The sequence below is a fragment of the Varanus komodoensis genome, unplaced genomic scaffold (assembly GCF_004798865.1).
Source record: "Varanus komodoensis strain SLA01 unplaced genomic scaffold, ASM479886v1 scaffold7_3, whole genome shotgun sequence".
NCBI classification, from domain to species: domain Eukaryota; kingdom Metazoa; phylum Chordata; class Lepidosauria; order Squamata; family Varanidae; genus Varanus; species Varanus komodoensis.
The window spans coordinates 17,928,388-17,952,041 of record NW_025336480.1 but is presented as its reverse complement, the minus strand read 5'-3'; the positions used below and the strand labels follow the sequence as shown (position 1 = coordinate 17,952,041).

At 46.2% G+C, this 23,654-nt stretch overlaps 1 protein-coding gene across 1 annotated transcript in view; it reads left to right on the top strand.

The window, feature by feature from the left end:
- LOC123035923 (coiled-coil domain-containing protein 69-like) overlaps window positions 1-16,783 on the top strand; it is a 51,650-nt gene extending 34,867 nt beyond the window's left edge. The window contains exons 3-10 of the mRNA XM_044454612.1: window positions 1,105-1,171; window positions 1,496-1,620; window positions 3,765-3,828; window positions 7,133-7,206; window positions 10,030-10,131; window positions 10,222-10,341; window positions 11,115-11,212; window positions 13,044-16,783. Of these exons, the coding sequence (XP_044310547.1) occupies window positions 1,105-1,171; window positions 1,496-1,620; window positions 3,765-3,828; window positions 7,133-7,206; window positions 10,030-10,131; window positions 10,222-10,341; window positions 11,115-11,212; window positions 13,044-13,197 (804 nt within the window). The 3' untranslated portion in view covers window positions 13,198-16,783. The remainder of the gene's footprint in view (window positions 1-1,104; window positions 1,172-1,495; window positions 1,621-3,764; window positions 3,829-7,132; window positions 7,207-10,029; window positions 10,132-10,221; window positions 10,342-11,114; window positions 11,213-13,043) is intronic.
- The last annotated feature ends 6,871 nt before the right edge of the window (window positions 16,784-23,654 follow it).

Genomic DNA, 23,654 nt, shown 5'->3' with positions numbered 1-23,654 from the left:
TTATTGTGTTGTAAGCCACCCCGAGGCTTCAGCAAGGGGCGGCTTACAACACAATAAAATACAATACAAAAATAACAATATAAAATTAAAATTAACAATATAAAATAAATAAAAGATATAAAAGAAGTTATAAAAGAAAAGACTTCATCTGGAGTACTGCATCTAATTCTGGGCCCCATAGTTTTAAAAAAGATGCAGACCAGCTGGAAAGGGTTCAGAAGATATGATAACACCCTACAAGTAGATGCAAAGCTGTCACAAAGAGAATGGACAAGATCTCTTCTTGTTCATTCCAGACAGCGGAACAGGGAACTAAGGGCTTGAGATAAAAGAAACCAGGCTTAGGCAAGACACCAGGAAGAATTTCCTCACTGTCAGAGCAGGATGGCAATGGAAACTATTACCTGGGGAAGCTGTGGGTTCTCCCTCACAAGAGACATGCAGACAGTGCCTGGACGGTCATCTGAATGGGATGGTGAAACCTGGTGTCCTGCAATAGCAGGGGCTTGGACCCAATGGCCTTCTGGCCTCTTCCAACTCTACTATCCTATGTTCTAAGGGAGGGGAGAGAGGATCATGCCGAGCCTCTCTTCAACACTTAAGAAGGGAAATTACATATGGCAGCAGCTTGTAGGCAATGGTGCAGTGTTTAATGTGGAAGTGCAAGCACAGTCATCCTTACAGTCCCTTTAGTCCTGCCCCCAAGGAGAGGCCAACAGTGCAGACTTACGCGTGCCTTCTGTACAGTAATGGGTCTTAATTCCTCAGCCAAGCTCAGACCAAGAAGGGTTAAACTCACACACGCAACTGCTTGTTGCATTGTCTGAACCCACCTTAAGTAGCTGCCAGTTCTGGTGTACCAGGAGACTCCTTGGGATGGAACTGAGTGGGTTGCCTTCCTCAGCAGTTGATATATAAAGTGCTCCAGAACTCTCATTTTATAGAAGGATCATTGAGTAAGTGGGTGCCAGTGGGACCCAGGCTCAGTGTTTCTCTGAAATGACCTGATTCTTTTCTAATTTGGGTTCAGATTAAACCACCCTCTAGCACAAACTTTTTTTTAACAAAAAGTTGACCTGTGATTTTTTTCTGTGTTTTCTACAGAAAAAGTCTCAAAGCCAGGAGAGAAGTGGGGAAGCCTCCGATGAGATTCCACCAAAACTGCAAAATGGTAAGGTGCAGATTTCTAGCATGCCTAAGCTCAGATTCGCGCTTCCGACTTCGGCACCAGTTCTTTTCTGGAGGGAGCCCACAAATAGTGCATGCCTGCATCCTAACTCCCGCTAGCTCTGGCAGACATCCAGGGAGAGTCTTTGGAATTCAAATCCTCCCTTTGCCTTTCTTAGTCTTGTTGCCTATAATGTAAGCTGACATTTGGGTTAAATAAATGCATAGAAATGGCATGGGGGTGGCAAGAGCGGGAGGTGGGCATCAGCCAATGACAATCAGGAGAGCCATCTTTTCGACATGCACTTTCTTCTTCCCTCTGAACAAGACAATCTGCAGGAGGAGGCAAAAACAGAAAAGGTGGAGCTGCTGGAGCAGCACTGCAGGGACAGTGGCCACCCACAAGACCACCAGGAAAAAGGGGAGTGCCTCAGCGAAGCTCCCCCAGCCGAGGTAGGAGGACCTCCCCAGGACACCCAGAGGGAGACTCCAGTTCATTCTGATTCCGGCACTGGCTTGGTTCACGCGTCGTGACGAGCCCTTCCTTGGATTGTTTACCATTATCAGTCTGCCGTGTTGTCTGAACCGCACTGTGGTATTTCAGCATGGCAGGCTTCCCCTTAGGAAACCAGGATCACAAGCAGGGATCTGTTCTATGGTTTCTTCACAACACAATGTCAGGGCTATCCCTCTGGGCCTTTTATTCAATAAAGAAATAAAAGAGAAGAGGATGTTCCATATTTGTTAAAAGCCAACTCCTTGAAGTGAAAATGCATCTCCTTGCTTGCTGCTGCCCACTTTACTTTTTGAATGAGTTTAGATGCCAGAGTCTGACTGACACAATGCTTGTGCAAGGGCACTACCTGGAATGAATGCACATGCATTTAGAACAGCCAGGCTGTCCTGGAAGAAGCATGAGCATGGACATGAGAATTAAATGTGCATACTCCATTCATGAAAAAATGAAGAGCACCACACACTTCTTTTGCCATGTCATCTTGGGTGTAAGTGAGATCACATGCGTGGCATTATGCACCCCTACGTAAAATGTAAAGCGGTGTTGAGAGACCTCAGGTCTGGGGATCAGGTCCACTCCTCCGGGAGGCAGTGAAAATAGACAGCCCCGACCCTTTCCCCAACCATTTCTTGTTTGGTGGCTTCCTGGACTTGGCTGGCTGGCAAAAGCTGGGAGCTCCAAGACATTTTTCCTGCCTGAGCAGACATAGGATTGCACCCTTGAGCTACAGTGCACTGGAATATGTTGCTCTGGGGTTGGTTTGGGGTGCTTTGACCCCATCCCTTTGGGCCCCCTGCATTCAGCCGCAACTGCCCCCAAGAGTGAAGAAGAGGCTCCCAGCTCCCGATGAAAGGCGAGAATGCACAGGGGCCAGGCCAAAGATGTGAATCAAAATAGCAGCTTTCCAGTGAGTGCTGAAAAAGCACTAGACTTTTCCTGGAGATGGTTTGGTACTGATCGCTTGTTTGGAGAGTGAACAGCTACACATCAGATGAAGAGCTCGTGTGTCCTTTTATATTTATACACACATATCTGCTCTATTCAGATTAGGTATATACACAGTACAGATTCTCCTCTGACAGATTTCTGGCAGCAGGTTGCTGGGGATATGCTGCACTCTTGAGAGAATTCACAGCATATTTAAAGAAACAAGACTTTATTTTTATCCCCCTTTTGCCCCATACGATATGCACTGGTGACTACACAGTGGAACATGTCAGTTTTAAAAGAGCACAAGCATACACTGAGGACTTTTTGAAAGATCCTGGCATCAGGGTGGTGTTCCAAGGAGCTTTGAGGTTCCTTGAAAGCCTGTCAAGGGATCCTCCATGAAAATGGTGAATAAATTTCCCTGAAAAACAGTTTGCCAGTGTGGACAACCCTCATAAGCTACGTACATATTTAGGAGAGCATCTCAGATGTATTCAAGGGCAGTGGTGTGCAGAATAAAAGCATTTCTTCTGCCCATCCTTGCCCAGAATATTTTTTTCTGATAAAAAGCATTGTTTCCATGATGCATGCACTCCTGTCTTCCAATCATCTCTAATTAAAGGGGAATGTAGGGGTTTTCTCATGCCTCAAAGACCTGTCAAACCCAAAGGCGATAATGGCCTATTGGGTGTACCACACTAAAGGATGCTTCTGACAACTTTCCTTCAAGCCTCGCGAAGATGATTGTCTGTCCCCAGCCTGAAACTATACATTGCTCAGACTAGGTATCATGCAGTCTGTTGCTCACAGAAGAGGCTGTGTGGTGTAGTGGGTAGAATGCTTGATCCCTGCTTGACCATGAAACTCACTGTGTAACTTTGAACAAATCACTGACTCACAGCCTAACCTACCTTGTAGGGCTGGTGTGAGGATAAAATGGAGAGGAGTGGCACCATATAAGCCATCTTTCAAAAAGGGGAAAAAACGGGCAGGATACAAATATAATAATTAAATGTATTTATTTTGGTTTGTTTCATTTTTATACCACCCAATAGCTCAGGCTGTCAGGGTGGATAAATACATAAACACATAAATGATACTGCATTATTATTAATTTACAGTATAACATTCCATTTTCCTTTTTGTACAGGCAGAAAAGAAGCCGAACACTCTGCCAGAGCAGCAGCTCTCAGAGCAGAATGAAAAACTACAGGGTAAGGCCCACAGTGGGCGTGAGTTTTCTATGGTTTCTACCAAATCACTGATGATGTGACTTTAAATGTGCGTCTGGTCTTGGTGCATTTTGTTTTATATCTGGACTACTTGGCACAGCACCCCCACTCGGCATCAGGAAGAGTGGAGGTCTACTTTGGCCCCCTGCTCTACACTAACAGGGAAAAGATGCAGCTGCCAGTGATGCATCTAAGGTCATTTCTGTTTCGCCCTGAGCGAATGCTGTGATGTGGGCCATGTCTCTTCTTGCACAATGGAGGCTTTGTGATCCGCGGTGTGTGGCTCGCTGAATTTTGCATTTCTGCTCAGGGAAACTGGGAGTGCAGGGCTGTCCCTGATTGTAGTGCCCCAGCAGGTCCCACCAGGGCTACAACAGGAAGCTAGCATTCCCCGAGCAACCCGGAGGGGTCCCGGAACTGTCGCTTCTGGAACAGCTCCTTTCTGCGAGCCGTGCTGGCCTGCCCCATTCTGGAATGACTGCTTTGGTTCCTCTGTGGCTGCGTTCGGAGCCGAACCTGCCCAGCAGCACTAGCTGTGGCCCTCTGCTGGTAGCAGCAGCAGCCTAATCAAGACTGCGTGCCGTTCTCTCACTGACTCGATCCTTTGGGCTCCCCTCCACTTCTGAACACATTCTTGAAACACATCGCACGATACGCTAGCACTCAACGTGTCAAGTGTAACTCAGCCAAAGGCTTCTCTGCACTAGCTATGTTTTGTACATTAGGGACTCCTCACTTGTATCATGCTGGGCGTGACATCGTCACTCTCCAGGGCCTCACCCATGATTTCCATTCATTTCCACCATTTTTTTAGAGCCAGGGATGTGCAAGATTACCTGGAAATGATAGAACAAACTAGAATCAAAGAATCACAGAGTGCTGGAGTTGGAAGGGCCCTTGAAGGCCACTGGCCCCACTGCCGCCTCAGTGCAGGACACCAAGTTAAGCCATCCCTCTCAGGTGGCTGTCCAGTTGCCTCTTGAATGCCTCCCACAGTCTCCCTAGCTCACTGGTTCCATTGTTGTTCTGCTCTAGCAGTCAGGAAAATCTTCCTGATCTCTAGCAGGAATCTGGCTTCCTGCAACTTGAGCCCATTATTCCATGTCCTTCACTCTGGGGTGAACGAGAAGAGATCGCATTGTCGGGAAGCCTCGATGGCAGCTGTGACAAGGATAACCAGGTTCAGTCAGGAAAGACCCCTTTCTCCCTGACCTCAATCGTGAAAGATCACCCAGGACCCCTGCAGTTACTTACGACAGCATGCTACCGGGTGGTGGCTCTCACCGCCAACTACAAAATTGCAGCCCATGTATAGACACTTTTATAACCTGCTAGTCACATACACCAATACAGAGTGGTATATTTTCAGATAATCTTAGTACAATAGCATCTTGATGTCTTTAGGCATGACATAATGTTCTAAACCTATCAGAAATTCTGATAACACTAGTATGGAAAACATTACTGATTGCTTTATTGACCTGTCAGTTGAGTAGACCTCTTTGCAGTTTGGATCCTGTTTAAAATTTGCAAATGTGTCTGATTGAGGAACCATTCAGGAAATCTGGTTTGACAACTACACTATGGAGGTGCTTGCCTCTGTGGGACTAGATGCTTAAGTGGGTTCATTCAGAAGCAAATGGACACCATTGCTTCAGTTTCTCTGCAGCTGATGAGAACACAGGCATTTCCTCACTAATAGTGTTAGCTTACAGCAGCTTCTCAGTCCAGTGAAGAATCCCATCTTCTTAAAGTAACAGCAGCACTAAACAGTGACCTGGCTTGGAATGCTGGTGCCTTCTGAGAAAGGGGTGCAGGTTTGATTTTATAACACAAAGGCACATGTAAGCAACCCTTTTCTGCCAGGATTTATTTGAATTTTCCCAACATTGTCCTTCCTCTTCATGACAACTTTTCAAGCACTTGAGAAGTGCTATCATATCTTTCCTCAGCCATTATAGCTACAGGAGGTGCTACCAATGGCTCTTCAGCCTTGTCTGGTGTAGCCATAGCTATATAAGTCTCCAAGATGGTTGTTACTTTGTGGTCTTGGTCTGGTGGGGGGTGTGAGAAAAACTCTTTCCTTTTCTTCAGAAGAGAAAAATACTCCAGACAAGCAGAGAGTTCGTTTTGTAACTTTATTGCAATACAGGGAGTTGGAGAGTTTCCTTCCCCTTGCCAGCTCACCATGCACATGTTCACATCCCATTTTTATGCCCTTTCCCTGACCACTTCTTCCCTTCTCTTTTTCCCTGATTGGCCAGGGTACTGGGAGGTTACAATCTTTTTCTGTCCACCTATCCTGTGCTACTCTAATACCTGTTCTTCCCTCCCACTTTGTCCCTCCCAGGTGAATTATAATGAGCTTATTTCCTACGCAGGGTGTGTTTGTTAATAGTCATGAGGTCATTGAGCGAGTGTCCTGCTATCTTGTCTACATGACAAGTCCCTCCTGCTATCTGATCTCAGCCCCCCCCCCCCCCGCCTCCTTTTGGCTAAGGAATTTTCTTTGTTACATTTTTACTCTTCCTGTTTCCTTGTTTCAAATCATCCTTCCATCCATATCGGGGCAGGGGGAGCAAGTCCTGCCCTGTCTTTCCTGATGCCTTGATTCCTACCTGCTCTTGCCTCTGCCTCTGGTCTGACTGCCCCTTGCCAGGTAGTTGCTCATTGCCTATGCCTGACCTTGCTTTCTCCTCCAGTTGAGCTATGTCTTCTTGGCATCTGAGCCTTGCCTGTTCCTGATTCTGCCCTTCACCTCTGGCCCCACCCTGCTTTCTGATGTCTGAGCCTTCTTGTACCTGGATTTGCCTTTCCCTTTGCCCTTCCTGCACCTTGCCCAGCCCTCCCTCCACCTCCATCACCCTGGTCCTGGTGTTCTAATTCATGGGTCCTCAAACTACTGGATCCGGCCCACCATGTCCATTTATCTGGCCCACTTCAGAGGTTTTGGCCTCGCTATGCATGTGCCTGGCGGCGGCTTGCTCACAGGGAGATCATTTTGGACTTGCTCGGAGAAAACAATCTCTGCAGGAGCAAGTCGCTGCCTCGCCCTGTGCACCCCCCCCCCGCCCCCTCACCAGTCTGCACCCCCCCACCCCGCTGGCACCGTCTTGGCAGCCTGCGCCCACCTCCACCAACTTTCAACTGGCCCCCTGTTGAAAGAGTTTGAGGACCCCTGAACTAATTGTTTGCGTCCTGAATCTGGGAGGTGGGTTAAGAGAAGGCCTAATCACAATGGGATTTGTGCCTCCCTGCTGCTGACGCTGCTCTGGTGTTCTTGCAGAGCTCCAGAAGGCGCATGAGCAAGAGAAGTTGCTCCTGACTGATTCCTTCCAGAAGTCCCAGGCATCGCTGCAGGTAAGTGCCCTCCCCCACGCCACTGCTCCTCATGCATGCTGCAGGGTCTGGTGTTCAGAGGGCAGATGGCACGGATCCTTTCAGCTACATGAATCATTTTGCAGGTCTGCACTGTCTTGCCACCCTAATTTTGTGTTCGTCCAGAGAACGCAAACAGCCCCTACAGTGTATTGGTCACTTAAAAGGAATATTAGGTTGCCAAACAGCAGCAATTGTCTATTTCTGCTGAATTTGTGCATGCAGCACTTCATTTACAGATGAGCTAAATGCGACCGCACATGCAATTCCTAACTGTGTGACTGGTGGTTCTGCTCTGTTATGTTCTTTTTTTAAGCAAAGGGCAGGTAAAAGAGGCTGATTAAGACCTAGTATGGAAAACTGTGGGCTTGAGTCCTCTGCTTCCCAGTCCAGCTGCAATCTGGATCAGGTCCCGTTAATTATTGTGCTGGAAGAAAAGCTTCCACTGATGTGATTAGGGGCTTTTATTCCAATGCAAACAGTAGGTGGGAGAGGCAAAAGGTTAGCACCCCCTACACTCCGGTCTGGGTCCCAATATGGGTCTTGTTCCCCACCCCCAGCACTTGCTGATTCCTTTTAAAAAGCCATTCACTCAATTGCTACTTCTGTGAATGGTGTCATGTCTAGTGACAGCCAAGGTATTTGTCTACTAGCAGGAACTGGAGCTAGGCTTCATGAATCCAGCTGCTCAAACCCCATCTAATGTTATAACGCATAACAATTTCTCGACTTCAGAGCATTGTTCCTCTGATTTAACCTCGGTTAAGCCTTCCCATTTCTGCCCCACACTCCAAGATTGATTCTTCATTATCTTATCCCAAATACTCAACCCTATTTGAATCCCAAAATCCTTCATTCACAGAAGCTGCAATGGTTTAGCATAACAAAAAGAGACAGAAAAAAGGTCCACAACTCCTAGCAAGCAGCCCAAATAACCTGTAACAAATATGCACAGCTCAGAGAGAAATTACTCTCTTGCCCTCCCAAATGGCATCGCTACTGGGAATCTGAGAGGTGAATGTGGGGGTTCCTCTCCCACTGAAGGCATAATCCAAAGGCCCTGCCCCAGATGCAAAGTTTATTGGCATTCCATGGCCCAAGTGAGGTGAGACATGGCGGTGCTGATCTTTGCTGCTGTGCCTCTCCCATGCATTTATCTAGAAGTCTGTTTTTGGCCTGGGAATATTTAAACAAGCTGCAACTTTTCAAGTCTATCAGCTCTACATTTAGTTTCAATCTCCACAGAGCAGCTCCTTTCTGTTGCTCCCAGCACTCTCTAAGATGCCCTGCAAGTTGAGAGAGGAAGTCATTGGCCTCCAAACTGACACATACCTTGCAGCACAATGCTAGGGCCTCCTGGCTTTGTCTGGGGGCCATAGAATTGTTCCAAATTCCAGCACTGAGGCCCTGTGACCTCAGTGGTGGGGCTCTAAGAGCTGAGCCTCTGCCCCACTCTCTTCTCTGCCAGCACTGACACAACTATGCCAGCGACCTCTCTGAGGGTACCGGCACACCTTGCAGAGGACAAGTGGCATGCCAGGTAGCATCAGGGAAAGAAACTGGAGCACTGGTAGGAATCAGTGTTGGTAGATGGCATACGACAGAGAGAGAGAGAGAGAGAGAGAGAGAAACCATGTAGCTCTGAAGAGAATGCATTTGGTAGCAAAATTGATAGCCCTGAAAACTGAGTGCCTGCTTAAATAATTCTAGGCAGTGATGCAGCACGTTTTGGCCTTTGGGGCTGAGGTCCAGGGTCCCACAGCCAGGGAGGATCCCAAAGGGCCAGGCAGCATCAGGTGATGAGAGAAGCAGAAAGCATGCCTGGTGCTGCAGTATCCTTTTCCCTTATTTTGTTTAAAATTTTATATACAGAGAGAAAGACAGAGTGTGCCAGTATCAGTGTCAGGGTTTGGCCAGCTGGCCACATGCATGGCGATGGATGCTCTTGTTCTTACTTTTGCTTCAAAAAGGAATGTTCCTTTCTGACCATAAAATGGCTTTTTTCCCCAAGGAAACATGCTTCGATCTGGGCAGTGGAAGCAAACACCATTTTATTCCTGTCATCAAAATGGTGCCGTGATAGACATGAATTTAAAATATGAAACTGCATGTGCTCCGAGTATATTGATCAATGCCAGTGCTAAGAGCTCTGTATGCACTATTGAAGCCCTTGTGAAGCCTGAAATAGAGGTGGCAGGGGCAGAGGGGAAATGTTATGTATGTGCTACAGAACTTGAAGTGATATTCAAGGTTGTCCAAAGGCCCAATGCCATGTAAGACCACCAAGTCCCAGGGCTAATATTACCAAGCTGCACCTCTGATTCTGGGAACTGCTAGTTCTAAGCTCTCTCTTTTGTTTATAACTAGCTACCTGTTTGTCACAAAAAACCAGAATATTACAAGAGTTTTCCGCTGCTCATTACAAACACATTACTATGAAATGGCCACAATAATATACTTATTCAGTCACTGTAAAAATATATTGCAATGGGATTCACATTGTGGGTGTATGTATCAGCATGCGTTAATCATTAACGGTTAATGTGTGAGAGTGATGAAGGCTGGGTGTCTGCGTAGCACCATTGTATAGCTAGGACTATAGGATTATGATGTTAGGACTCAGCTGTGGACTCAGCTGTATGAGTCAGGCATTTCCTCTGCTGCTCTGGATTGCGAGAGGCAATGAAAGGCTCACCTGACTGGCATATCCCCAAAGTCCAAGCCTGCCACGACTGTGGGAGTAGAGAGAGAAGTATGTTCCTACTGGACTGACATGTATTCCTTCTGCTTGTCCTTTCTGTTCAGGAGACCATCAATCAGTTAACTACCCAAGTGAACAGCTATGAGGAAAAAGTGCGCCGGGCAGAGGAATCGGTCCTCAACAAAAATTATAAGAAGTTCATTGAGGTATCACTATGCGTGAAACAATGTATATAGTGGGAGGCACTGACTATTCTTCAAAGTGCAGATCTAATTGTTTTTCCATTGTTTTTCTAGGATTATGGAAGCCCAAGCCACTTCTGGGAGCAAGAAATTGAGAGTCTCCACTTTGTCATAGAGACAAAGAATGTATACATCCGTAGCTTGGAGAAAAAGCTCCTCAACCTGGAAATAGTGGTGGGTCGGATGTATTAATTTTCACAGTTGTTCCTAGGAACTAGTAGAAACTTGTGAGGGGGCGGGGGTCACAATCTCTACCTCAGTGACCACACTTTGCCTTCCAAAGCTGGTAAGCCCTATGACTCAGGATACTACAAATATTACATAAACAAGGGGTGTTGACCATCCTCCCTGTGGGCCCAGTGCAGCCCTCCAGGTTTCCCAAATGTCCACGCTCCTTCCCTTGGCCGCACCCTCTACTACTGATCAGTTGGTGCTTTCCCCTCTTTTTAGTGCTTTTTTCCTCCACAGCAGCAAATATTCAGATGCCTCCCCTAAGCCTTAGTTGCTGGCAGTAAGTGCTAAGCTAAAATCTCGTGGCGATTTGGGTGATTTTGGCTCCACCTCCTTGCACTGGCCCTGTCCACCACTGTAATGTGTCCTTCAAAATGGAATTCAGAGTTTGTGTTGAAAGGGGTGCGAGGCCCCTCTTTTCGACTCACCTACTTGCTGTGGTTTCCTGTAGAAGACAAAATGTTGCGCTTCAAGGCTGCAAGAATGAGGCTTCAGCGGCCCCCAAGTTGATTACGAGTTGATTTTCCAGTGTACAACTCTACTTCTCAGTATACAGCTGACACTGTACGAATGTGTTTGAAAAGAGGTTTCCATATGAACACATTTCCTCCAAGATTCCGACTCCTTGCATCTCCAATATCAATTGGGAAGATTTGGGGATGGTATTGTAAGTACCATCTTCTGCTCCATTGATCTTATGGGTTCTTACATCACAGATGGAACAGAACTTCACTCTTGAAGCTAAGATAAATACTCTGCAACAAGAGAATGAAGATCTCCAAGCACGGATGCAGAACCATGCAGGAATGACAAGGTAATAGCTTCAGCTGAATATTTCCAATACGCCTTGACTTTGAGCTGCTTAATAATAATAATATTCCTTTATGTGCATTAGCCGTATGCATTTGCATAAATATAAATCAGCATACTAAGATCATAAAGATAAAGCATATACATCTCCCCCTCACACACAAATTTAAACAAGTGAGTCTGTAAAAATTACAGTTTTAATATCATATTTGACCTGACCTAATTGTTGCTGCTAAGAATTTAGCTGTCTGTGCCATCACCTGTTTATCCCAGTCCACAAGAAGAAAAGATATGGAAAAGTTGGATTAATAACCCCGCTTCTTAAATAGCAAGGAGCAAATAAACTCTTTACGAGCATCTCTGCAGAAAGAGCAAAACAGTGGTACATGGGCAAGTGTTTCAGCGCTACCACCACACGGGCAGACATGAATCTGTAATGGAACTCCTCTGAAATGACCCTTAGGTAACACTGGGGGCATGGCATTCAGCTGGGCACATGTAAGGCTCAACTCTGTAGCACTTGGACATTTTTCTGCAGGAGATTTTCCCCTAGTAGTATCAGTAGCATCCAGATCAATTAAGTTAGTGCTATAATTTTCTATCATCCGAGGGGTTTTACCATAATCTGGAGTACAAAGCCCCACTGGCAGGGGCAGAGCACAGTTCTCAAAGACTCCTACCACAGGTATGTCCATCTCGGTTAGTACGTCTTTGAATCATACGCCATTCCACTAAGCCCTTTCAGTGAATGTGATCCCTGCATGAGCACGGAGGCCATTAAAATAGAAATACTCCACAGATATCACATGAACTAGGGTAAGAGCTCCTGGGATAGCAGTTTCTGAATGACTGAACAAGTGCAATTTATGTTTGCATTGTGGTACAAACCCCACTGGTTTGAGAAAATTCAACAAAACTAGTTTCCAGCCATAATCTGATGTAAAGCTGCCCTGTAAGGAGCTAGATTTCGGTAAGACATGATCCTGTGAGTTCTGAATAGCATGCTTCCATATTGGGCTGGTGTTAGTACAGGAGTTTGAATGAGGTCCGTCTGCATTACTAGAAAGGCGATCACATTCTTCTGGGTTTATCTCCTTGTTTTTAACATTTTCTGCGTATTTGTGATACCTCTTTCTCTACCAGCATTATGCTTTTCCCAGGAGATAGTATGGTGATATTATTGTCTTTCCTATTTTCTTCTCAAAGTTTCAATGGTATGGGACAGCCAGTTGATGCTTCTTGGTATTCCACAGCAACGTAAACTCTGCACAGGCCATAAATGCACCCTGCTTTCTTGGCAGCCATTATCAAGGGCATTTCTTGGAAAGGGTTTATTCCAAGCAGACTGGTGCGCCATCATAAATGTGCCAGTGTCAAGGGAACTGTAAATCTTGGTAGGTTCTGTAAGATGTAGTTTTGCCATGTTTGCCTCCTTTGCTTAAAATCCTCTGAAAGCTTTCACCTTGAGCTTTCAGCTCCAACTTGAAGCTGAAATTGCCTTGCTTCCATTTGCTCCCACTGTGATGTGTTTTTCCTTGTGTTCATATGGGAAAAGCGCACACCCAAATGTTCACTTTTCCCCGCGGACTATGGCATGACAATGCACATTTGGGGGAGAAAAGTTGCCTCTTCTAAAATGCACACTTTGTGAATGCCAGTGGAAGTTTGGGAATGTGAGAAAAGGCGCTTCCCTTCACAATTGCAAAAGGGACAAATCTGAGTAAAAAATGGGTTTCAACACTATTCTCATCCACCCCTCCTGGTAAAGAACACGTGCCTTTTTCTCCCTTGCCAGTTAATGCTGCCATGTGTTTTCTTGTGTGCTGGCTTTGCAGGCAACTTTCTGAAGAGCTCCTTGCACTTCGTGAGGCCCTGGAGAAGGAGACGCAGCTGAAGGAGCAGGCTTTCCGGGAGAGGGAGCAGCTGCTCTACAGAGCAGGAGGAGCTGCCGAACAGCGAGGCCGCCCGCTCCCCTTCCTCGTGACCTAACACCTGAAGGGCCGGAGAGGTGGGGCAGGGAGAGATGATGAGAAGACCTTGCTTCTCTCCTGCCCTTCTCTTGGCAGCTCGGCTTAGAGCTTAGCATGCAGTGACACTCGGGGGTAAAGAGGCTTCCTGAGGTGCCGCATGCCTTGAGTCGCTCCTACTGATGGCCACAGTATTAGGACACTTGAAAAGGTGGGACTGTCCTGCTTCAGAAGGAGTGGTGCTCTTCCGCCACCTGCCCACTCACCCAAAGAAGGACAGCCTTGATGCTGGCCAAGGGACAATGTTCGACCTCTTTACATGTCAGTCTATGCAAACAAGCACTGCCTGGAGGCATTCTGCCCCACCCCAAACCAGGGAGGCCCTAACATTACCTACCTCAGATATTAGACCACAGGAGGGATGGCGATGCTCCAGTTACCCTCAGCTAAGTCCTTCTCAAACTGTGGCCACAGACGAGAAGCAGCCAAGGACAAAGGAACGAGGATACTAATTGCATGAAGCAGGCCAGTCCCAGGAGCCGAATGTAACCCTTCCAGAGCGCTGGTCTGGTTCTCCAAACGGCTACACCCTCTTCCCCTGCCTGCTTGATGGTTCAGGGGTTTCTGGCCTTTTGTGCAGGTTTTCCCCATCCTAAAATCCAGCTCTTGGGTTGAGGCAGAGCAGCAGCCCTGGGCTAGATCTTGCAGGGGTAAAGTTAAATTTCTGCAGCTGCACTGATCTGAGCTGAAAGAGCTAGACCCCAGCTCAGCCATTTTTGGGTTCCTACATGCAATGCTTGGGGGAGTGCAGACAAAGCATAGACTGGAACTTTTGTAACTGACGTGTGCCTTAGTCTCTGCCACACAGAACCCTCCTCTCCATGACCAGCTTCCCTGTGGCTGGAAGAGGACTTTAAAAAATGGCTCAGGATGAGCAGAAGGCCGGACCACTGCAGGGCACCCTCACCATGATGCTGGCTGGCCCCTGCTCACCTGATTGGATCATTTAACCATCAGCATGACTGCATCAGCACAGCATCTTCCACACAGCGGGGAGAAAACTGGAAGAGCATTTCTTCCAATGCCGTTCCTTCCAGAAATGACGCCATTTCAACACAATGTATTCTGGCTGTTCGGGCAAGTTTTTTCTTTGTCGCATCAGGTCTGTGACTCAAGAGCATTTGGGTGGAAATCCAAGGGAACTGCTTTTCCTTCTATTCCGTTTTTTGTTTTTGAACCTGACTGACTTGTGAAGCTGACTAAAGGGGCTGCCCTCTGCTGGCTGTGATGAGATGCTGCTGGGTACAGAGAATCAGAAACACTACTATTGGAATGTGTAGCTGCAGGCAAATTGCAGTGGTGCAAAAAGAAGCACTTGGACTGAAACAAAGTAGGTGTGAAATGTATGGCTCTGATGAAGAACCATTTTATACTGCCTGCACTGGTGGAAATGGTGTCCTCTAGTGCAACGTGAACAGAGAATGTAGTGAACAAACACTGGCTTGTAAATAGTTTTACACATTAAAGGAAAGCCAGTAGATGTCTAGTTTCTAGTGTGGGAAATGGAACACATTTCTACAGAGCTGTTGAGCCACCCAACCAAATAAGGTCCAAGAGCTGTGTGTAGCACTGACCTGTTAGGTCCTTGATCTTCCCCTGCCCCTGCTTGTGTTTGAAGTACCTAACAAACTGAACATCAAGCCACACATTAAATTAAGCACAATCAGCCTAACTGGCTGGAGAACATTGGAAACTGTTGCACTTATGTTCGTTGCGCAAGATTGCACATTTTTGTATGTAGAATGTAGCTGAGGAGTATCTTTTTTACTCAAGAGTAAATGCAGGTGGCCCTGATTCATATCAGGATTAGGGTTAGGGTATGCACTGGAAGGAAAGCGGTAAACTTTTCTGTCCCCATTGTTTGCTTCTCAAAAGCAACTCATGTTAATGGAGGTTGTTTTTCTTTCTTTTTTAATCCTCACAGGGGGAAACAAATGGTTTTAAGAGCTTTAATCCTCCCCATGTAAGTGTGCAGTAGACCAAATTCTAATTGTGGCCACGAGCATTTACACTACTGGAAAAAGGCAATCCTCATCTACATGCTCTGCAGTTAGAATAACAAAGTGGCAGAGAGGGCTATTTTATATTTTTGGTACTGTAATTGTTGCCAACAACAGCTCCCAGCCCTGTGGCTCTAAAGGGTTACTGTCTGTGGGAGGGTCCTAGGTCAGTTGGAGGGCATGTGGTTTGCATGCTGCAGGTTCCGATTCAATCCCCAGTATTTCCAGTTCAAGGTAGTTGCTTGCAAAAGATTGTTGGAGAAATGCTGCCAGTCAACAAAAACAATGCTGGAGCAAATGGACCAGTGGGCTGACCGGACATTAAGGCAGCTTAATGTGCTCCCTTATCAGCCAGAGAGACTGGTCACCCTCTTCCAGTGAACATACCCCCCTCTCCTGAGCATAGGCACTTCCATCTGCTAGGTAAGGGACACGGAAACTTCAGTTCTTACTGATCATGACCTGTACTGTTGGTAGTAGAAACAGTTAGAAAAGAATTTCCGAACATAAATGCTACTGTTGTGTGGGGAAAATGTCCATGGGATCCTCCTTGGAAAATGAACCCCACTAGCATTTCCTTGCCCAAGAGTGTGTAAAATTTGGTGCTGGGTCTGAGTAACCCTAAGTGGGAAAATAAAAGTAAGGAGGTAGACAGTGCCCAGAAGAGAACCCTTCTTGGCTGCAACCCATCCACAGAGCTATGTGGCTAGTGGGATGGGTTAGAAATCCAATAAATAAAAAATAAATAAGAGAAGTCCTCAATAACACTCTTCCTGCAGTCTCAGTGGAAGGACCCACAGTCGCTGACATGCCCAGAAGCTGCTGGATCATTTTAGGGGAGACAGTAAGAAAAGTATAGGGGCAACATTTCCTGGGTGATGAGTTACACTTTGGCTTGTTCTCTTTATTTGTCAATTCTATTGACAATGGCTACCATCTGTTTCACAGGAGCCCAACCAGAAACCTTCAGCCCAAAGTCATTTCTAGAACCAGGCCAACGGTGGGTGAAAAGAATTCAACCCACATCTGTGTTCTTCTGAATAACAGAATGCATACAATGGCATTCACATGGACACATAGCAAAGTGCTCCATTAACTATTTTTTTGTTTAGTCACAAAGTCACGCCTGACCCATCACAACCCCAGGGACAACATTCCTCCAGACTCTCTGGTCCTCCAGCATCCCTCCGAGTCCGCCCAAGCCCACACCCACTGCCCCAGTGACTCCATCTAGCCACTTCATTCTCTGCCATCCCCTTCTCCTTTTGCTGTCAATCATTCCCAGCATTAGGGTCTTCTCCAGTGAGTTGTTCCTTCTCATTTAGTGGCCAAAGTATTTGAGTTTCATCTTCACTATCTGGCCTTCTAAAGAGCAGTCAGGGTTGATTTCCTTTAAGATCAACTGGTTTGATCTTTTTTGCGATCCATGGGACTCTCAGGAGTCTTCTCCAGCACCACAATTCAAAGGCCTTAATTCTTTGGTGCTCAACCTTCCTTATGGTCCAACTTTCATAGCCATACATTGCAACTGGGAAAACCATAGCTTTGACTATACGCACTTTTGTTCGCAGGGTGATGTCTCTGCTTTTTAGTATGCTGTCTAGATTTGCCATAGCTCTCCTCCCCAGGAGCAAGCGTCTTTTAGTTTCTTGGCTGCAGTCACTGTCTGTGACCTTGGAGCCCAAGAAAATAAAATCTGTCACTACCTCAATTTCTTCCCCATCTATTTGCCAGGAAGTGAGAGGACCGGATGCCATGATCTTAGTTTTCTTAATGTTGAGTTGTTGAAAAGTTGTTCAAGCCAACTTTTGCGCTCTCCCACTTCACCCACATCAAGAGGCTCTTTAGTTCCTCTTCACTTTCTGCCATTAGAGTGGTACCATCTGCATATCTGAGGTTGTTGATATTTCTCCCAGCAATCTTAATTCCAACTGGTGATTCATCTAGCCCCGCCTTTCTCATGATGTGCTCTGCATATAAGTTAAATAGGCAGGGCAACACAATACAGCCTTGCCAAACTCCTTTCTCAATTTTGAACCGATCAGTGGTTCCGTGCCCAGTTCTCACTGTTGCTTTTTGACCCACATATAGGTTTCTCAAGAGACAAATAAGATGGTCTGGTACTCCCATCTCTTTAAGAACTTCCCACAATTTGTTGTGATCCACACAATCAAAGGCTTTAGCATAATCAATGAAGCAGAAGTAGATGTTTTTCTAGAACTCCCCAGCTTTCTCCATGATCCAGTGTATGTTGGCAATTTGATCTCTAGTTCCTCTGTCTCTTCGAAACCCTGCCTGTACTTCTGGTAGTTCTCGGTCCACATACTGCTGGAGCCTAGCTTGTAGGATTTTCAGCATAACTTTGCTAGCGTGTGAAATGAGTGCAATGGTGTGGTAATTTGAACTTTCTTTGGCATTGCCCTTCTTTGGGATTGGAATGTAAACTGACCTTTTCCAATCCTGTGGCCACTGTTGAGTTTTCCAAATTTGCTGGCATATTGAGTGCAGCACTTTAACGGCATCATCTTTTAGGATTTTGAATAGCTCAGCTGGAATACTGTCACCTCCACTAGCTTTGTTGTTGCTCAGACATCCTAAGGCCCATTTGACTTCACATTCCAGAATGTCTGTCTCAAGGTCAGCGACCAACCCATCGTGGTTATCAGGGACGTTAAGCTCTTTCTTGTATAGTTCTTCTGTGTAATCTTGCCACCTCTTCTTAATCTCTTCTGCCTCTGTTAGGTCCCTGCCATTTTGGTCCTTTATCATGCCCATTTTGCATGAAACATTCCCTTCATGTCTCCAATTTTCTTGAAGAGATCTCTGGTCCTCCCTATTCTATTGTTTTCTTCTATTTCTTTGCACTGTTCATTTAAGAAGGCATTCTTATCTCTTCTAGCTGTTCTCTGGAATTCTGCATTCAATTGGGTGTATCTTTCTGTTTCTGCCTTGCCTTTCGCTTCACTTCTTTCCTCAGCTATTTGTAAAGCTTCCTCAGACAGCCATTTTGCTTTCTTGCATTTCTTTTTCTTTGGGATGGTTTTACTTGCTACCTCCTGTACAATGTTGCAAACTTCTATCCATAGTTCTTCAGGCACTCTGTATACGATCTAATTCTTTAAATCTATTTGCCACCTCCACTGTATATTCATAAGGAATATGATTTAGGTCATACTTGAGTGGCCTAGTGCTTTTCCCTACTTTCTTCAATTTAAGCCTGAATTTGACCACGTCCAGCTTACCTTGATTCGTAGATCTTACATTCCAGGTTCCTATGCAGTATTGTTTTTACAGCATCCGCCTTTCACCATCAGAGACATCCACAAGTGAGTGTCCTTTCAGCTTTGACCCAGTTGCTTCATTCTTTCTGGCTCTGCTCTTCTAGACTGGTAAGAGAGAAAAAGGCCACCTGGGCCTTTAGGTCCCTTCCCGAGGCCTCAAAGTCCCTGGTGATCCCACCCACGCCCTGCCTGGCTGTGTTGTTCATCCCCACATGGATAACCAGAAGCAGTTGGTGGCCCCTGGAGGGAGTAGGGCCCTCTACTCTGTCCTTCACATGATGGTTTCATGTGCCCGGCAGGCAACAGACCTCTCTCTCCTCAAAGTCAGGGCATGCTCCCGGGGTTCCTCTAGGAGGAACACAAGCTTGCACCAAGGGCAAGTGTATCCCTGCCTCTCCTGAGGGAGAAGGGCAAGCATGCTGCAACTGTCGCAACAGACAATGACACCAGTGTTTCCCACCAAGGCCATCTCCTGGCCTGACATTGGGTACCACTCGCAGGCCCTGCCTTCTTCCCCTGCCTTGTCTGTCCTGCTCTACCCTTCTCTGACTTCACTCTTCCAGATCTCCCAGACAAAAACCTACACACAAAAACAAATAACAGTTTAAAAACTGGCCCCGGGGAAGAGAGTCCCTGGGTAGCCCGGGCCACAGTTAAGAAATACAGACAAGGGACAACACCCAACAGCTGAGTGCAACTTTATAAGCCTCAGAGGCCACTGGCCCCACCCCGCTGCTTCCTCCTGGGCCTCTCTGGCCCCACCTCCCTACCTCTCCGCTGCTCCTGTCCCCCTGCTCCTCTACCCAGCTCCTTCCTTGCCTTCGCTAGTTCCCTGGCCAGCCTCTGCACACTTTCCTAGCCTCTGCTGCTCCACTGCTCTGCCAAGAGCCAAAAGTTATACATAAAATATACTGTGCTTACCCAACCTGGTGTTCCCTAGAAGTGTTGGACTGCAAATCCCATAATTCCCAGCATTGGCCATGCTGGTTGGGAATTATGGGAAGGTATCTGGGAGATACCTGGTTGGAGAAGGCTGCAATGCAGAGTTGTACTCCAGTATGTGATGAACAGGATCTCCTGGCCCTTTAGGTAGCTATCTTTAACCAAGGTGATGTCTTCTGGTGAGATCCAAGGTCCTCATAGGAGCACAGAAAGCTGCCCCAGACTGAGTCAAACCACTGGTGCATCTGGCTCAGGATTCTCTATACTGATTGGCAGGGACACGCCAGAGTTTTGGGAAGGAGTCTTCCCAGCCCTACCTGGAGAAGCTTTGTGCACAAAGCATTTGCCCAGCCCCTGAGATATAGCCCCTCCCAAAGACAGTCTAATTCCTCAGTTAATGTCCTATCATGGCAGTCTTAAGTGCGCAATCACACATACAATACACAACCAATGTTCCATCTAAATGCTCAGGGTGTTTCTTTAACCCATGCTGGTCTTTACATTCATACCATGTAAACCATGGGACCACCATGGACTCTTTAAGAAGCAGGTGGCTGGCCACCGGAAGCAATGATTAACCACTAAAGCTTGTCCTGTCACTCATATCTCCATGCTGAGAAAATATCTACTGATTACTTGTTACCTTGAGCCACACACAAAAAGGCAGTATTTTTTTAGCTGTGAGGCATCCGGTAGGAAATTGAAAAGATATTGCAAGACATTTATGGATAGTTCAAGCAGCCTACAGGAACAAGTATCATTTTCAGCAATGCCTGTCTCAAGTCCCTTCCTTAAATGCCTCTCTGTATTGCTAGATTCCTTACCTGTATATCCTAATGAAGCAGAATGAACTGTGAGGATTTTCTAGGGAGAAACCAGGAAGAGCCCCACCCCCCACCGCCAAAGCAGTTGCAAAGTTACATTCTGTACAAGGACTGTTGACACTGTTTGAAAAAATTAGATGAAAATATAGGTAAGTTCCTTTAATGTAATAGGTTTATAGGAGGCCAGAAAAAGAGAGAAAAGTTTAAAAGTTAAAGAAAATATTTCATGAATAAAATTCTGTATGAAAAAAAGTTGTTTGGAAAAAAAAGAATTATTTGTATTTCTTACATCAGTGTCAGTGTTTTTCTTAAATCTAAAATTAAATGCCCAAACTGGTGAGCCAGGGGCAAGCAGATGGTAGGTGAAGATTTTGCTGGTAGAGTTCACCACAGTGATCTGCAGTAGATCAGCAAGTGGTTCTCACAATGGTTCAACAGAAGTGACAATAGAAATTAGGGCTGGCCCAAGGCATTTTCTCCCCTGCTCCTTGCACAGAAGCTGTTAGCTGAATCTTAGTTTAACACTGCTGATGGCACAGCAGCCTCCTGAGAGCAGGAAGCTACTTGGGGGTGGGGGGGATGTGTTTCATATAGTTTGTATTTCCAATAATTTACCACTGTGCTTCACCAGTATCTGCAGCCTAGTTGTCTCACTCTGAGTAGTTGCCTCAACTCTGTCTCACGGTAGGGCCAGCAACATAACAACATAACCTTTCCCCTAAATAAGAAAGGTGGTGGGTAGGAGCAGATGTGTGCATGGAAAGGTTTCTGGGTGCTCAGAGGCACCTTGTTTCTCAGTTCTATGTCCCCCTTTCTGAGCCACTGTTTTGCACCTGGACCTGCTGGGTGGAACTTGTGGATCCAACAAAAAAGGAAGTAGATCCTAAAAGATTCAAGTCTGTTGACCCCACCAATATATTAATAACTGCTGTGTGCAGGTTTCCCAAGCCAGGGAACTTTAGTCAGCTTGTTAGCAATAATGTCCAGTATATGTTCTGGGGTTGTAAAGGAAAGGACATTGATAAGGAGGGACTGAAACAAGTCCTCCCAGCTCCAGTCTAAATGGATTGCTTGAACTACTGTAGTCTTCCAAAGTCTGTAGTCATGTGCATACTTACTAGAGAGTTGGTATTACTGAATCTAGTGGGATGTCCGAGTTCATTCTTAGAATTATGTGGCATGCCTGTATACACACCATCCTGGCTTCTGGGTGGGGATATTTAAATTGGAAGAATGAATGCACAGCAGCCCCACTGCAGCATGCGTGCAATGCCGGATCAAATCTGAAGATTGAAATGCCTTTCCCAGGTGTGAGGTGCTTTGAAGGCTCTGCAACAATAAGTCATAATTTGCTAATGCATAGCATTTTACTCTCCTTCATGGATCACTGCCTTGTCGTGGCGAAGGGGCTTGCGTAGCTCAATGAAGCTACGAGCTATGCCGTGCAGGACCACCCATGATGGACAGGTCATAGCAGAGAGCTCTGACAAAACGTGATCCACTGGAGAAGGAAATGGCAACCCACTCCAGTATCTTTGCCATGAACACCCCATGGATAGTACCAAAAGGCAAAAAGATATGACGCCAGAAGATGAGCCCCTCAGGTCGGAAGGTGTCCAATATGCTACTGGGGAAGAGCAGAGGGCTAGTACTGGTAGCGCCAGAAAGAATGAAGCGACTGGGTCAAAGCCAAAAGGACACTCAGTTGCAGATGTATCTGGTGGTGAAAGGAAAGTCTGATGCTGCAAAGATCTATACTCCATAGGAACCTGGAATGTAAGATCCATGAATCAAGGCAAGCTGGATGTGGCCAAACAAGAGATGACAAGACTGAACATCAACATCTTAGGAATCAGTGAACTAAAATGGACAGGAATGGATGAATTTAATTCAGATGACCATCAGATATACTACTACGGGCAAGAATTCCTCAGAAAAAATGGAGTAGCCTTCATAGTCAATAAAAGAGTAGGAAAAGCAGTACTGGGATACAATCTCCAAAATGACTGAATGATCTCAGTTCGAATCCAAGGCAAACCATTCAACATCACAATGGTCCAAGTCTATGCCCCAACCAGTGGTGCTGAAGAGGCTGAAGTTGACCAATTCTATGAAGGCCTACAACACCTTCTAGAATTAACACCAAAAAATGATGTCCTTATCATCATGGGGGATTGGAATGCTAAAGTAGGAAGCCAAAAGATAACCGAATAACAGGCAAGTTTGGCCTTGAAGTACAAAATGAAGCAGGGCACAGGCTGGTAGAATTTTGTCTGGGGGATAGTGGAAGACAGGAAGGCCTGGAGGAATGTTGTCCATGGTGTTGCGATGGATCGGACACGACTTCATGACTAACAACAACAACAAGCATTTTACTATTTTGGGAATGTGATATTGTGCATATATGTTGCACTTTTGCTCAGTGGAAAATTGACTCAAACTGGCTATTTGGATCAGATGTTATAGAGCAGCCTTCCCCAATCTGGTGCCCCCCAGGTGTGTTGGACTCCAGCTCCCAGCATTCACCATCCAGATGGGTGAAAATTGCTATAAAACTTGCCATGTAGGCAAAAGCAGATGAACATGAACATCATAATCAGGAAAAGTCATGAAGATAAAACAAATGGAGAGCTTCAAACTGGTCAGAGTATCTCCTTGGTGGAAAAAGTCTATTTTTTCTCAGTGGAAGCTTATTAGAAGGAGGCTTGTGTTGAGGAGAGGAGAGGAGAGGAGAGGCCATGCCATGTTTGCAGAGGGATGCAACTATGTACATTACAGTAAGACTGGTTTTGTATAAGGCAAATCTTATGGCATGTTGGCTCGGGAACCGGAGCCGGAGCCAGATCCAGGGCTCACCCAGGTGCCCAGCATACACACATGCATTCAAACACACCACACATGTATCTATGCCTTTTCCCTCCCCACACAGACACACATTCCCCCTCCCACCCTCCAGCAATCGCCCTCCAGATTGCTGGTCCTCTGCCACTGCTCTTGGCTTACCAGGCCTGTGGAGAGGTTTTCACTCATCCCACCTACCAATGAGTCCACTGTCCTAGTGCCGGTGGCGATGGCACTGGGACAGTGTTTTACCCACACAGGTATGTACAGGTATGTACTGGCTTGGCAGGAGTGGCCATGGGCTACAGATTATGCACCCTTGCTTCTGGCAATAGAGAGTATCACAACACCTTGTAAGCAAATGTTTACTCTCTGCTTGAAAAAAAAAAGCTTGCTATTTTAATGAGTAAGCAAGAAAGGCTAATAGGCAAAACCAGGGAAGGCAACTTTGTATCCCTGTTTTTAGTAGCACCTTCCAATCTTTGGGTTTCAAAGAACAGCTGAGTATTCAGCAATACAGGCCATAGAGGG